The sequence below is a fragment of the Pyxicephalus adspersus genome, chromosome 6 (genome assembly GCF_032062135.1).
Source record: "Pyxicephalus adspersus chromosome 6, UCB_Pads_2.0, whole genome shotgun sequence".
Taxonomy (NCBI): Eukaryota; Metazoa; Chordata; class Amphibia; order Anura; family Pyxicephalidae; genus Pyxicephalus; species Pyxicephalus adspersus.
The window spans coordinates 66,282,932-66,299,698 of record NC_092863.1 but is presented as its reverse complement, the minus strand read 5'-3'; the positions used below and the strand labels follow the sequence as shown (position 1 = coordinate 66,299,698).

The window sequence follows — 16,767 nt, the reverse complement described above, 5'->3', positions numbered from 1 at the left end:
GGGTTCTGATCTGACTGGACATGTGCGAAGGTCAAATACATCCCAAAAGCTTTGAAACTGGGGACAATGATCGGAAAAGCAGAATCCTGTATATGTGTATACAATATTTTAGGACTTCTGATCAAAAATTTTATGATTGGAATATTGATCAGTCAAGCACAAAATGTCAGGGGATCTGCTTTGTTGTACTAGGCATTAAAGCAGCCTTTTTCAAACCCTTGAAATAAGTTTTAGGTCTTAGGTAACCCCTGACAATTACAATATCCACAGCTCACAGTACATTGGTATGGTAGTCAGTAGGTGAATGCCCCTTATATTGCTGGATCGTCACCCTAACAGTTAGCAAAGGTGTCATTGGTAACGTACCTTCTCATTACTCAAGAAACCCCTGGCAACCTATGGAAGAACTGTACGATTCTACAAAACATGAATGAGAAACACTGCATAAAGCATAATTCCAACCTTACCTTAAAAGTAAACACTTCTCTGCTCTATTTAGATTTTCTCTGAATTCCCTGAACTTTGGGAGTCTCTAACATTGTGCTTTAGAAGTTGCAGGTCCCCATGGCATTTCTTGGCTCCAGGATATCCAGTATCATTCTTTTCACCTTCTCCCTATTATTTTTGATACATATACAATTGGCCTGGGAGTGTCTACCGCTCTAGACCGACATTCAGCCATCAAGGCACTTAGATATTTGCATAACTCTCCCAGAAAGCTATTGCGTTAGGCACTGTTAAGAGAAATAATGAATGCTATTTTCCGGAAGCTATGTACAACACCATGCTGGCCCTTCCAGTTGATAATTCTCCGTTGCCCAGACACCCAGTAATTACGTGACCTAAAATAAGATTTGTAATGAAAATGGAAAGATTTTATATTACATCTGATGAGGGGAAGGAAGAACCAGGGATGGAAAAATGTAAGCAGATTAAACTTTGATATAATTAATAGCAAACAATAATTGTTTAATGCTGAATAAAAACTTCAGCTTCATCCCAATAAAAATTAGTATTATAAGTTTTATAATTTATTATATATAAAATTATTTTATGCCCAAATGAAATCTCACACTATTGTCTTTGTAGTTCTCAAACTCACATGTTAAAGTTTATGAATGGTGACTTATTGGAATATGACAAATTATTTTTGAAATTACATTCACATGGAGAAGCTTTGTCAGCTGTCTATGATACAATAGACTATGCCACAATAGATACATTAAAAATAATTTATTGTATGAAATTCCTTTACTAATAGGCTGTCTGCTGGGCTTCGTCTGGCTACAAGTCAGAGGCCACTGCTTCATCCCATTTTTCAGATGAGACCAGATTACCAACTTCCTAGGATTTTTGGTTACATGAACATCATAGGAGCCTTTAGGAAACATAAATATTCATCCTTTTTTAACTAATTATTGTTCATTCCAAAAAGACAGTTAACCCAAAGGTATTGGTCCACAATAATCAGATCACCAACCATAAAATGTTCATATATATACATTTTTTATTTCATTGTGAACATATGTTAGGATTTTAAAAGAACTGTGTTTTGCATAGGGGTCTATTTTTAAAATCTGACATTCTCTGAACCATTCTCTGGTGTAGAATCTTCCAGGTCCATGTATTTCAATGACAGAGAATGACTCTATATCAATGAATGTTTTGTTGAATATCAGCTTCACTGCTTTATAAGTGGAGCCCATATTTTAATAGGTTCCTATTAACTATTCTCTTACTGATGTGGACACAGCCAATAATAAAAACATAACAGTGGTTTTAACCCATCACCATTCTCTTAAGGTTTTAAAAAAATAATTTTCACCTTTAGGTTCAATTTAACAGTAAAAAGGAGATTTATAAATGCAAACTATAAAATAGGGATGCTGAGCAGACAATTTTAGTACACAGTATTCATATAGCGCCATCATATTACGGTGCGCTGTACAATGTCCATAGTCATGTCACTACCTGTCCCTCAAAGGAGCACACAATCACAATGTCCCTACCTCAGTCATATGTCATTAATGTAGTCTAGGGTCAATTTTGGGGGGAAGCCAATTAACCTAACTGCATGTTTCCACTGGAGTACCCAGAGTAAACCCACGCAAACTCCATGCAGACAGTCTCCTGGCTGAGATTGGAACCTGGGACCCAGCACTGCAAAGGCCAGAGTGGTAACCTCTGAGTCACTGTGCTGCTCAGACATGGGAAGGTGTGTGGCTAACACCTTTGTGGAGAAAAAAATCAACTGCTAGGAATTCAATGTCAATAATTTTGTGCAGACACAATGTTAGATACTGCTAACTGCAAGAGAAGGGTCACTGTGGTGCAGCATACATAGACTCTTGTTGCACAGGCACCCCATGAGCTCACACTTAGTCTGGCAGCTTGATGCATGCTGCCTACCATGAAAATGTTATTTTTATTTTTAAACTTGTACTGGCATATAGAGATAATGTTACAGATAAGGCTTCAGGCTGCTGTGAATGTTGGCACTATTTCAGGCTGACCTTGGCTTTTTAGGCCATATTGCAGATGCGTATTGTAAAAAAAATAAATAAAATATGACATTTTAATGTCCTTCTGGTAACAATTTTACTGCAGAAATGTAATATTACTTCTCGTACAATTCCTCCACACCCAAATCATGAGTGTCTTATAAAACATATAGCCTCCATCACTGGACACATGCAGACAAGTTTATGTACCTGAATATGCACATTTTTGTTGGAGGCAAAGGAAAATCTCTCCATCATTCAAATGCCAGGGAGGTTTGTGAAGGTGTCCCAGTCCCTTGTTAGTGATTTTCTATTCTATTTGAATGTCTGCTAAGCAGAGATAAAATTTAGCTCGATTTAGATCCTGACAGCCTGGGTATACAACATGGGAAATGAAATATGTATTATCTGCCTGGCTTTCTGGGTTTTTAGGACACATATTCCTGAATTGTGCATTATTTCCTCTAAAGGCTGCTGACACTTCCAAGTCAGAACAATTTATGTGTGCAGCATTTATAAAAATAAAATACAGTTTTACAATTTACAATTTTACATGTGTTGGAATTCAGGGCTTTACATTTGGCACTAATATATATATTGCTACCTTTAAAGTCTAAACCCACAAGTAGATGGCCATCTTGTAAAGAGGGTAACAAACTCTATTAAATCACCAAGGGTTTGTTATATAATTAACATGCAGAAACAGCACCATCTAGTGTTGTGCCCATGTATAAACCACGACTTTTTTTCAAATGGCATTTCCAGGCCAAAAGATTGTGGTTCCTATTTAAGTATATAGAGTAATTAGAATTGTTGGTGGTATCTAAAGACTGTGATATCTGGGCATAAGCAATAATCACTGATTAGCAAAGGTACTGCTAGTGCCCCTTCCGCTATCCCCTTCCCTGGCCAGTGCTGAATCCAACTTCATTGTATTGGTACTAACAGAATTTCCTCTAGCTATGGCTTTCCTAAGTCCACCATTGTTTTCTGCTGATGGTAGCTCATTGCCGATTGTTGCCCAGACCTGCAGTTGGCAGTTACACATTCCTGTAACAGGAGGGACAGATATGTCTTTAATACACTTTTTGTAGGCTGTTCAAAACACAAGATGATGATGTCTTGTGGGGAAATAACTGGGTTTCTTTCTGTTACCTGCTATGCATTTTTTAACTCTTTTTGCACTAAATAGCTAATATTTGGCGGACATTAGAAGGGAAAACATCAAATATATATTTAGCTACTGCTAAATGTCAAATTTAGAGATATAAAATATAGCATGGCATTGACATTGTCTCTGTCAGCACTCCAGATCAGAGCATGAATAACTGATGAGCAACTACAAGAGTAATTTATCATTTTCAGGTGAAGTGGGGCTAATGGCTTATATTCATTTTCCAGTATCTGCATGAAAATGGCATTGTTCACCGAGATCTCAAGCCAGAAAATCTCCTCTATGCTACTCCAGCACCAGATGCTCCCTTGAAAATCGGTAAGTATTTTTCTTAAATCAGTATTATATTTATTTGTGTGATTGCAACTGTGCCAATAGGACAGCAATGTATTTTATTATAAATATTAAACTGAGCCTGCTTTATTAAAGCTCTCTCTGACTACAGAAGATACACTATCATGAAAAAAGCTGGGTAGAAATGCTTCATTTGAAAATCATACTGATCCAATGGCTTTACCATTTTGGGACTTTCTGATACAATTTTAATTTGTAGATCTGGAGCCCTGACTTTTCTTGTATCTTGTCTCTGAACACTATTAAAGCACGGCAGACAAACCATTAGGTCATATAACAAGGAGGTAGCTAAATGATCACTGAAAGCACAAATGCTTGGAGTGAATGTAATAATAATTGCACTCTTTCTAATGCTGAAAGGTATGTTATCTATTTCGCAAATATCCGGAAAGATGTTTTTATTGCCTTTCCTTTATTATTAAACATAGAGGGATACTTTGTACTTATCCACTTTGCCAGAGCGTACTAGAAAAAAAAAACACTTTTGTTGATGGTAAAAAGTAAGAGAAAATTTCCATATTCCTTGTTCTTTTTAGTAAAAAGTTCAGTGCTATGAAAGATTTTACACAATAGCAAATTGCCCGAGGATAGAGAAATAGAGCATTCTGTCACTTGATTAGTAAATGCACAAAGAGTTTAAGAAAAGGATGCTGACCTCAATATTTTTATCCCATAGCTGCTTTTAAAAATCATCTTCAAGGTGCTTTCAAATTCTTCCTGCAAGCTAAAGACTGCTGCGTTTGAAAGGCCCCTATTATAAAGGGTATAAAAGATAAATCCATTAAAAATAAATAAAATTGCAGTTGCTAATCAGGAAAACTGTTGGCACGTTATACTGGCAGAACATTTCAGGATTTAACAATGTGAACTATTCATAGTGATTGCTGCACAGTTATTCTCTTATTGTTATTTCCACTAAGACTAAAAATGCTTAGGCTGGAAGGACAGCCGAAATTACCTTTAATTTGTACATGCCTGCTCAATTATAGTTAAAGTAAATGCAAATAAACTATTCTTGTTAAATAGTTTGGAGGATATTTAGGGCTTTTGAAAATGCCTTTTCATGGTTTTATCTGTTTTATAGCTTGGAATGCGACTGCAAAGTGTACAATGCATACTAATTATTTAGACAGCAATTCTTTCGGCCAGAAGCCTGCCATGAATGTCCTGGCCTTTGGCAAAGGTTCTGAGACATACTAATATAATGACTTCACTGTGTTAAAGGATAAAAGTTTAGAGTTTAGTGGACCTGCTGTGTCACCAGAGCTGACAGCAAACTAACATACAGGGCAAATTGTTCAGCGGTGTAAACCTTCACACAGATGGCCAGAACAGACAGCCAACAGTAGCAGATTCAATAGGCTCATGGTCAACTTAGAAAACTTAAAAAAACAGTCCAAGTTCCAGACAGGTGCACAGAACAATGTCTGGCAATAGCATAGTAAAAGCATAAGAAAAATTGAAATATTCGGCATAAGCACTGAAAAGCTAAGTGCCAAATGCAAACAACTGTCTGGAATAATCGATGAACAGAAAGAGGTGAGACAGACCTAAATCTATCATGCACGGAGATACACCAACATGTTGATCAGGCACAGGATGGGTATCTAGCAGCCTTTTTTAACTTAAATAGGGCAGGTGTGTACTGCAGAGGACTAAATGCAGTGCAGAGCAGATGGTATACACTTCAAAGTCAGTAACTGATCTGGGCATCCCCACTATTTAAGACACTTTTTTAGCTGGCCATTCTGTAAATGTGAAACCAATTTCCCCTCATAGCTTATTTATTTTCATCAATGTAAAGTCATTAATCAAACTCGCCTCCCTGTGTCTTCTTATTTCAGTCTTCTATCAGACCCAGCCATGTTGATTAGCCCGCCCAGGGTGATGTAACTCCTGCACATGTACAGTGGAGTTCATCCAGCCAAACCAGCACTGAGATACTGGGGCTAATTTAGTAAAGGTCTCCAAGGCTGGAGAGGATACACTTTCATCTGTGAAGCTGGGTGATCCAGCAAACCTCGAATCGATTTCTTCAAAGTCATTTGCTATTTGTTAGCAAATGTTTTCAATCTTGGACAAGATTTATTCCAGCCTTGGAGACCTTTAATAACTCAAGCCCATTCTGAGAATGTACAGTAACCTATACATGTGCATCTTAGAGTACATTTTAAAGCAGCGGTCGCCAACCGGTGGTCCACAAGAAAATTTTGGTGGTCCTCTGCTCTGGTTGGTGCTTCCCCCCAGCCGGGCCAGCTACAGACCACATCTCCCGTACAGATTGTAGGCTCAGGACTGTGGGAGGGTTGTGTCCAGAGACAACTTGCCCACTCTGCCATTACAGACTGAGATCTGCAATGGGAGAGTAGACAGGTTCTGTCAATATGACCTCGCTCTGGGGAAGTTTCTTGACTGACACCGTGCATGCGTGGTCAGGAGTCCGTGCATTTAGTGGTGCTTATAGTGCAGAATATACATACTTTTTCTGCACTAAAAATGCAATACTATCCTGCTCACAAAATCGAAGCTTTAAAGTGGTTGTCCCTGTAGGTACATGTCTACATCTATTACACTTCTGCTGTTGAATTGCAAATTACTGACTGTTTCATGCCATGGTTTGCAATTTGCTCTGGCCCTTCTCTGTTCTGACTTCACCTATCATTTTTATTTTGATGCCTTAGCTGTTTGACCCCCTGATTTGACCTATGGATTGCTTTCATGCTTTACCAGTCTGTTTTGTCACATGGGAATGATTATATAATTTGGATCTGTCATCTGGTGAATTGGTACTGGGAGGGAATGAGCACATTAATTTATGTAATCTGAATATTTCATCTTAAATGATCATCAGTGTCCAGGCTAAGAAAAATATTTATTCTGCATCCCATTTAATAAAGTCAATCTCCATGCACATTGATTTTTTACTACATGTCCTTTTCATATGATGGATATCCTTACTAAATATTAGTTAGAACCAAGGGGTGGGCCCAGGCTCTAATTTTACAGCAAATTGAAATTCATTAATAACTTAAAGACACTTACTAGGCATTACAAAGGATTGGCACTTTGTTCATCACTCCATGCTCTCTGCAATTCCTAAATGCTGGGCAAAACTGAAACACCTCGGGTATTGTCAGAACTTACCCAATTCCTTCCTCACCCACTATAATCTTTTCGGCCCTTTTATGTGATGGTTTTTTCTTGCTGTCCGATAGAAATGTATGTAAAGCAAGACAGGCAAGCTTTATGATTACATTCTCCATCAGGATGCCTGGAAAAATTCATAGAAGAGAGGAATTAGAGCTGTTTTAGATATATACAGACACCTCTAGATGCTTAGAATTTCAACTTCTTAGCAAACTTACTTTTATTAAAAGTTTTTTTGTAATTTTAACCCATTTTTATCTCTAAAACCACTTCTTTATATTCTTATTAGAATGTGTCATTTTGAAACTGGACTACTTGCAGTAACATTTGTAGGGTAGTAAAACTTTTTAGAGAGGTACTCCTCTTTAGCCAGGAAATGGAAAACATGTTTATGTACCCCCTGCTGCTGTTCAGTACAGGTATCCCCTTAAAGCTGTTTTTCGATGAAGACATCTATAGTACATTCAGCCTGTGTGCATGATTTATCCTAAATTGGAAAACATGGGTATGTTTCATAGGCTGATCACTGTCCCATTGAAGAAGGCAGGGCAGCTTTTAAAGTCATTGTAACTTCAGATCTGCTTGGAAGTGGTGTATTATAACAAATCAGCAGGGGTTCCAAGTGGAAAGATCTCCTTCAATCAGCATTGGTGCAAAACAGCCATTTTCAACCAGGGTTCCTCCAGAGGTTGCTGTAAGTTCTCTGAACTGTGCTTGATTGACCTCTTATTAACTGAAGCCTGCACAGTTCTGGTGCAGGCTTCAGTTAATAAGAGGTCAATTAAGTCAGTTCTGCTGACCATATAATACATGTATAAGCATCTGAGGGCCACATACATGTCAAAACCCACAGGATAAAAAAGGAGCAAAACTAAGAACCTTGTGTGTGCTATCAGCCATAGAATGCTGGGAACCTCATCAGTGTTATCTTTATTATTTCTGCACACACTGTAGAAAACATGGACAACAAGAAACTTCCAAAAAGAATGTTAAGCTTTTCCTTTTCTTTTAGTTTCTTGGGTTATTTGTAGCTGTCTGTCAGAAATCTCCAAGTTCTGAACAAGGCCGATCTAATATTTATAAGTACCTGTGGAATCTGTTCCTAGAACTGCCTGCGACTGTAAAACTCTGCCTAGAATATAAGAGCTGTTTTCATTTCTTATTACCTGCAGACTTTATGGTTGCTGTTCTTTCATTGCTGAATATTGTTTGCAATAAATCTTTATATATATTTTATATGAACTTGTTCTAATGTGTACAAATAACTTTAAGCAAGTTCCTATAATGGCTTTCATTCACTAGTATGGAAGAACATTTATCATAAATAAAATAGAATCTATGGTCTGTATTTCATTGACTCCTATGAGAAGTGGCTATTCAGGAGGATCTGTAGTGAACAGACTGGCAAAACATTACCAATAACGGTGAGGCAGCCACACCACCCACAGTCACATGTATAGCATGCCATATGGTACACTGAATCGGCTCCTTCATTCCGGACCTGCTTGTCAAGAGTCAGAAGCATCTGCCATTCTCCTTCTTTTCCAATTTGTGTGAACAGAGCCTTATAATTTAACACAAAAATTTGTGAAAAAGCTTTACTCATTATGGTTTGTTAGTATCAAATCTGAAGCTGAAAAAACTCAGCTTCCATAAGTTCAGTTTCCTTCCTTTTCCCTATGTTAGTTGCTGTCAGCATGAGGCAGTGGACAGCATGAGCGCACTTATTACCTGCAAACCTAATTTTAGGGAAAGTAGGTCAAAGCATAAATGCAGAACTCCAGGGAAATAATATTAAAAAAGTCAATCATTCCAATATGTATTTTTAAAAACCATGCAATATATGTAAAATATTGGGCTAATTGCCAGAAAAATGTACTTATAAGATCTTCCCAAAAACCCTTTATTAGCAGATATCAGAGTAAAAAATCTGAAACAGTCAGGCTGTACACAGGAATGGCAATCTAAGATGTTTTATATGCCACTATGCCACACTCACTGTCAGCTACTGCTAAAGTTATAACGAAATGACCATAAGCAGCATTTATACACACCAATCCATGGCATTTTGTGGGCATAGAGGAGATTTCTGACTAAAGGAGCAAATTGGGTAACTAGGACCGTGCCTCTCCTGCATCTGAGCCTTTACCATTTGCATGGAATGCATTTCTGCAAGCAGCAAATTTGTCATTATATCATTTGGGCTATGACATTAATGTAATATTTCTGACAGATTTTTGCAATCTGTTGGTATACATTCAATGTATAATTTGCCTGTTTAATACCTGTTTTCATTTTTATACTTTACACCACTTTTTGTGCTTTTAGCTGATTTTGGGCTTTCAAAAATTGTGGATGATCAGGTGACAATGAAGACTGTGTGCGGGACTCCAGGATATTGTGGTAAGAAAAATGATACATTTCTGTTTACGGAAACATTTTTAAGGAATAAGCATGACATAAATCAATTGTTAAATAGTCGTCAGACCCCCAAGTCTTTCTTCCTGTTTATCCAGCAGTGGGGTTCCCGTGCCCAGAGGAGTTCATTATTGTTGAGCCCTTCAGAATTTGCAGAGACTTTACAACTAGAATGATTTAAAGGAGTGCTATTAAACTATGCTAAAGTACAAAATCATTTACACTAGAGGACACCCCAAAGCTCTGTAAAGAGCAAGCTAACATTGTGCAGAGAATTGTTCTATGGAAAGAGGAGGATGCGTGGGAGGTGACCCACTGCAGGGAATACAATAGTCTTCATTAGCTGACAATTGGTAATAGTCCTGCATGGCTGATTGCTAAACTGGGTTACAGTACACTTGTACTGACCATAGATTTTAACTCAAAATGAGCACAATTGCCTCTAGGGGTACGAATCTGGGGTTTATTGCTGGCTGCTAGGCTGAGGGTTACTGCTGACCATCACACTTGTTTGGGGTTATCATTGCTGGCCATGGGACATACTAGGGACTGACTGTAATGCTGGAAGGGGATCGGTATTGCTAGTGCTGACACCGACATCAATGAATACTAGACAGGGGCTTGGAAGTCTTATGGCCCTTTCATACCCACGGACACTGCTGGCAAACTGCACCTCAGGTAACTTCCTGTGCTGCTGCTACAGTACAGTTCCAACATTAGAAAACTGCAAACTTGTTGCTTTCTGAATTTGCACCACAATCTGCTGCATCCACGTGCAGCTATGTGCAAAAAATGGTTCCCAAACACTTTCATTAACTTGAAAAAAAGGTGTTGGGACCATGGTTGAGCCCATTTCAGAATGCTGCTGCCCACAGTAGGTCTGAAATGGCCCTAAATAAACAAAAGTAAAAAAAACGTTATCGTTTAAATGCACTTTAATTTTACACATTTATTTCTTTACTTGACCAAATAAAATGTTATGCTTCAATTCTCACACTCCTCTAAATATAATAAATGGATATACTGGAATTTTTTTCATAGCATACTGACATTACACGTTGTTTAATAAGGTTGAATTTAAAGAATCCCATACAATTCAACATATCTGCTCTCAAAAGGATTAACAAAAAAAAATTTTGCCACTTGAATTCTTTTTGTAGTAGTGCCATTGGTCCACTGGCTCAGCCACCCTGAAAAATACGTGCTGACATATTGTATTCAGGTAACTACCATTCACGTGCCAGGTTCCAACACAATGTTTGTGATGTTGGCATGAACAGGGGAGATGAGTATATACAACAGTGATCAAAGTAAACCTCTGATCAGAGAAACATATGGACAATCATTCTGACCACTACTTGCCTGGCTGTTGACTAAGCGGCTTAAAAAGTTTTCTTCATCACTAACTTGAATCAATTCTGCAGATCTTTAAAATACAAGTCAATATTTTCAAGTTTGTTTCAGGTCAGTGATTCCAGCTATTGATGCAAGCAAGATTGGTTCTCTTATGCTTTCTAAAAGTGGGACGTTTTTGGTTCATGTGACATTGGCTCCCCATTCTTGTCTCCAACACCAAGCTTTGGGCTTTATTGTCACTGATTTCTAGGCATGCAATAAATTTTGATTGCAGAGGATTTCATTCAGTTAATCACTCCTAACAAGAGCATCCGTTTTACAGCTAGACAGTATTACAGGTGGTGTCCATGACTGTCTAGGCCCATGGGAAAAGGTTGGATGACATTGAGCATCATTCAGTCTGGAAAGTGGAGAGCCACCTAATGAACAAGAGGCATGAGGATAGTAATTTTTACATTCAAAGCATCCAGTATGTTTTACATTAGAGAATTGGTTTATACTTATTGGTGAGAGGGGTTAGGAGCATGTTTACAACACCCAAGGAAATGTGACAGCTACATTGGATGTTTGCACCAACATACCAATGATGGCCTACGTGCAAACTAAATTATATAATTGCAGATTATTTACAAAGAACTACAAAGAAATGTGTTTGCTTAATTTAGACTTTATTTATGCAATGCCAAAAGAAGAAGTGTTAAAGTGAAGGGTATGTTCTTTTAACCTTCCTATTATTTCTTTCGGTTTAGAAATTTAAATTTCTTTGTGTCCACAATATAGTAAGGCATAATGCAGTGTGTTTAAAGCACAGCTCTAAATAAATTACCTCCAGAACAGTTTTCTGAAATTTAATAAACCAGCTTTTTAATAGCCATGGTAGATCAAAAATAATGTGATATCACTGAGTGTTTAAATCATTGTGTGTTTCTAAGTATTCTAAATCCTAATTATAAAATGACTAAAAGCATTGTCTGAAATTGATTATTATTATTATTTAGGAAAATTTTCTTTCTTTTTTTTTATGAATGTATTTTTATCGAAAATAGAAAGTTATAACAAATACAAACAACATAGGTACAAGTCTACATAATTGTACATAAGGTAAATTTGATACAAAAGAGGATAAAGAGACAAACAGCATGAGTCCAAGCGGTTGGTAGTTGTGAGTCCATATTCAACAGTTCTAGAGGTGCACAACAGTGATAGCTCAATGGAATACGCTGGTCTGTGCTAAAAGAATGAAATATAACAATGCAAATGGCTTAGCAATATTAGGTTCACCAGCCTATATTACGTTCTATCGGGTACATCATACCAGCGTGACTAGAAGCTCCGGTCCAGACCCACTGTCCTAAGCGTATAAATTACACAACATATAAAATATAGACATAGGGGGACAGGGAAAGGACAGCAAAGACCTAGATTAGTGAGAAAGGGGAGGTAGGTAAGTCTCGATCTCATTGTAATGGTCACCCCCCCCACCAGGGGAAGATTTTGTTAAAGAAAATAAAAGGGTTTGTAGAGTAACCGTCACCCCTTCAGATAGCACAAAGATTATTCTTACTTTTCAGTCCTGTAATACAGTGAATTCTTTATCTACAGGTAAAAGTCAATACAAAATGGATATTTTAGTTTTGGGAGAATTCAACTGTTGATCACTTGCTAATGCATTTTCTGGAATACAGGAATCGTGTTATCAAAATTCAAAAATAATCACTTAGACCCAGACCAAGTCAGCACATGACAATGTTGCTGCCATAGTTTAAAACAGCCTTTCTCAACCTTTTTAACATGGGTGTACCCTTAAAATAATTTTCAGGTCTTAGGGAATCCCTGCTTTACGTACTATATGCACAGCTTACAGTATATTTGTGTGATAGCCAGTGCAAAGAATGTCACCCACCCAGATAGTCAAAACGATTGTTTGTGTCAGTGGTAACTAACCTGAGAGGTCCGAATTGCTAATTACTAAAGGAACCCCTAGCAACCTCTGGAGGAACCCAGGTTGGAAAACACTGGTTTAAAAGAATGAACAATAAAAGTATATGTGATTTTTATTTGGTCTTCTATGCAGCCAGCAGGTGGAGCTCTAGGGTTAGTTTTACATGTGTAGCATTGTATCATGCTGAAAGAAGCCTGTGGTGTCATTGTTATGCCTTGTTAAGTATTTGTTTCTGATTGTACAGCAATTCTTAAGGAGGGAATAGAGTGTAAAAGGGTCATTTTATTGAAATGTATAATTTAGTGCTTAGTAATACACACAGAGAATATAATCCCATTAGTCCCATAACAAAATAATAATCCGAAAATGCAATTAATATTATCTAATTTCAATTCAGGTACTTTAATAAGTTCTGAAGGTTATGCATGCTGCTGTGATGACCAAGATAGAATCTGCCATCATAGCATATACCAATTGCTGCTTATTGTATTATCTCTTTAACAATGGGAAAAAAGCAGCCCCCTTTTTTTTTTAAAAATGTACCCGTTGTAATTACCATATCTTCTCCCTCCTTTACACAGTGTTCACAAACAGACTTTTGTTTTTTATGCACAAACAAGGCCTTGACTTGTTATTGTGCCTCTGTTTCCTGGCCCCAATTATTTATCCTGTCAAACCAAATACCCATATAATTCTGTTAGGTCCATACTAATTCAATATTTCATCCTCTCTGTTGAAGAAAACAGAGCATACAATATTGTGCAGAGAAGTGGAGTTTGTAATGAGAAAAAATGCTCATAATTATGATGCTTAAGGCATATTTATTTGGTTTAATTAGACTGTGATTCAACGCTGAGCTGAATCCAGTAAGCAGCTTGAATCCTGTGTAGTAAACATTAAATGTCAGTGAGGCGACAATACAGACATCTATGTGGTGATCCCACCATTAATGAGATAACATTGGGTAGGAGCAGTGGGCAATCTTTTTGCAATACAGCAAATGGGCAGTGGATATCCCGTCTGGTAACATAGGGGTAATTTAAAAAAACTTTAAGAAAAGATTCAACCAAAATAAAATAAAAAATCTATATGAAATAATTACCCTTAAATTATTTTAGGCTCCTGTAGCCCTCCTACCTCCAATAATCTGGGGCCCATTTCTAATTTAATTTACTCCCATTGCCAAAAGGTGGGGCTGGTTCATTATTAGATCTCATTTCCAAAATGTGTGTGAGGCCTGACAGACCTATATCGTTACCACTGCAGAAAACAGGTGAACCATGGACACCAATTTCAGATTCTCGCCTTGTCGCATCATGTGCAGTGCATTGGGCAGTTTGGCATGTGCCATGCCAATTACCCTCTTTCTAATAGACATGGCTGCTCCTGAATTGAAAGTACTTATGACCACTCAGAACCAGGAGTACTTATCCCTCTTGACCTCACTTTCCTCTGTAGTTACTGGTGCCAATGCCTAGCCCTGAAAAAAAAATCAGTTTATGGATAACCCAAATTGTGTATGGGTACTGTACTGCACTGTACTGCATACCTTTAAAAGTAGTAAACTTTTAGGAAGTATCTTTCTAAAAGTAACATTTCTATGGCAGGGGATTCCTGAAATCTAACTTGTATTAGTGCTGACTTCTGAGACATTCATCAAGCTAATAACACAAGCTGGCAATGACATTTCTTGGGGCGTTCTGTACACCAATGGCATACAGAATACTTTCATATTGCCATAGTGCATTGATTACAGCAGACTGAAATAGAAAGATAATTGAAAGATAATAGAAAGGTCATTTTTTATCTTTTTTTTCTGTACCAATTGTATATGCAATAATAACTTTTTTTATGCTGTATTTTTAGGTGGTATGATATAACAGTTCTACAGCATTTGACATATAGCATATCATTATAACACAACCCTTCTCTTGCATACGTCAAAGATTGGGTGCATGGTTAGTAAAAATAGAAAATATAGAAAGTATATCCAGCATAGTACGACTGCGAACTCAAGAAAATAAAAACATAGTATTTTAGACTATCAAAAATGTTTATGGAGAGAAATGAAGCTAGAAAAGAAGGTAAAGCTACAGTAAAACCAGAAAGAATGGTATTTTGCAGTCCATTTAATATTTAAAATAACAAGAAGCTTCCAAAACATTGAAAATGTCAGTTTATAAAGATGTACTTGGACCATCTGTGACATATGGATCTAAAACATGGTGTGAACACAAGCGGATGAGAAAAAGCTTGAAGTATGGGAACAGAAGGTATTGAGGAAAATCTTTGAAGTAGAGTGTGAGAATGGATAAAGAAGAATAAAATAATAAGACTATGGAATGTGTACACATGTTCAGTCATCTAGACATCTATAGAATCCTAATGTGTTTCTCTCTATCTGTCCTTGAATGGGTATGGTTACAACCATTCTGTGATTCATATATTTGTACCAAAGCATAATTATTCTTCACATTCTTGTAATGAATATAACATGTCTCATTTATTATGGACAAACCTAAGATTACTTTAATGTATTCTACACAGACACAGGTCAGCAGGGGGGTCAATGATAAAACATTGCTGCAACGGTATCCATTCCAATGATTTTACATTTGTTACTGTGCTAACTACACAGATAACTGTTGTTGTCTTAGTCACCCATAATACCTTTGATCTTTGGCCTTTTCTTATAGGCATTTGAAAAAGACTTTAAAGCCTTGCTAGTACAGGAAGAACTAATGAACCACTTGAATATCATTAAAGGTGTGCATTTATTTCTTGCAAGTTGCATTACGTTAACAGGAACTGTGGGAAAATCAATATTTCTATATATTACTGACAATGTGCAGCCAGGCTAACAATTCTACCCTGTCAACTGTTCTTCTTGACAGAGACTGGTTGACTGTGGCCCCTAATAGGCAAGACAGAGTCACCGGACCTGGTTGAATATGGGCTGTATGGTATTGTCATAAATACTTTTTGCAGAGAACCTTAAAGAGAATTGCCAAAAGGTAGCCAGTGTAATTAAAAGTCTTTGCTGACAATTTGAAAAGTTACCCTATTATTATTATTATTATTATTAATAATAATAAACAGGACTAATATAGCACCAACATATTACACAGCGCTGTACACTAAATAGGGGTTGCAAATGACAGACTAATACAGACAGTGATACAGGAGGAGAGGACTGCTACTAATAAGTCCATCTAAACATTTTATTGATTTAAGCATGCCAATTTAATGTATTCCTCTTGGTCTCCCATTCATTTCCCCCGCCCATTATCAGAATACTCTAACTTTCTCTTGTCCAAAAATGTCAGGATAACTAGATTTTTAAGAAGAACACAGAAAACCTCTTTACCCTGTACATGAGATGTGGATTCAGTGTCCATCAATGTGGAGATAAGGGAAAAATAATGCTCATATCTCAAATTCTCAGGAAAGAAGAACAGCTCTTTTGTTTGTTAGTTTTAGATTATGAAAACATAATTCTGTGAAATAAACAAATAATTCAATGCCATTTAATAAAATGAAATGCTCACAATAGAAAGAACAATATTTTATTTTATAGTTACTTTTATTTTATTTTAGCTCCAGAGATTCTCAGAGGATGTGCATATGGACCGGAGGTGGATATGTGGTCTGTGGGTATCATTACCTATATACTGTAAGTACTGAAATATGCATGGATTTTATATATTTAATGCCTAGAATTTTAATTCTAATCATAAAAAATACGATAGGGGTGGTGACAGGGTTGTCATTAGACCAAACATCTAATCTTTCTTGAAAACATGCCCATGTAGGTTCACTTTATATTTAGCCCTTTGTGCATTTTGTACTTTCTTTTAGTGGAAGCAAAGGAAGCT

The 16,767-nt window shown here is 37.0% G+C and overlaps 1 protein-coding gene across 1 annotated transcript in view; it reads left to right on the top strand.

Moving 5' to 3' along the window:
* The window catches only part of CAMK4 (calcium/calmodulin dependent protein kinase IV), an 85,094-nt gene that overhangs the window by 59,087 nt on the left and 9,240 nt on the right, over positions 1–16,767 (top strand). Inside the window, exons 6-8 of the mRNA XM_072416095.1 lie at positions 3,903–3,993; positions 9,505–9,579; positions 16,490–16,565. Coding sequence (XP_072272196.1) covers positions 3,903–3,993; positions 9,505–9,579; positions 16,490–16,565 — 242 coding nt within the window. The remainder of the gene's footprint in view (positions 1–3,902; positions 3,994–9,504; positions 9,580–16,489; positions 16,566–16,767) is intronic.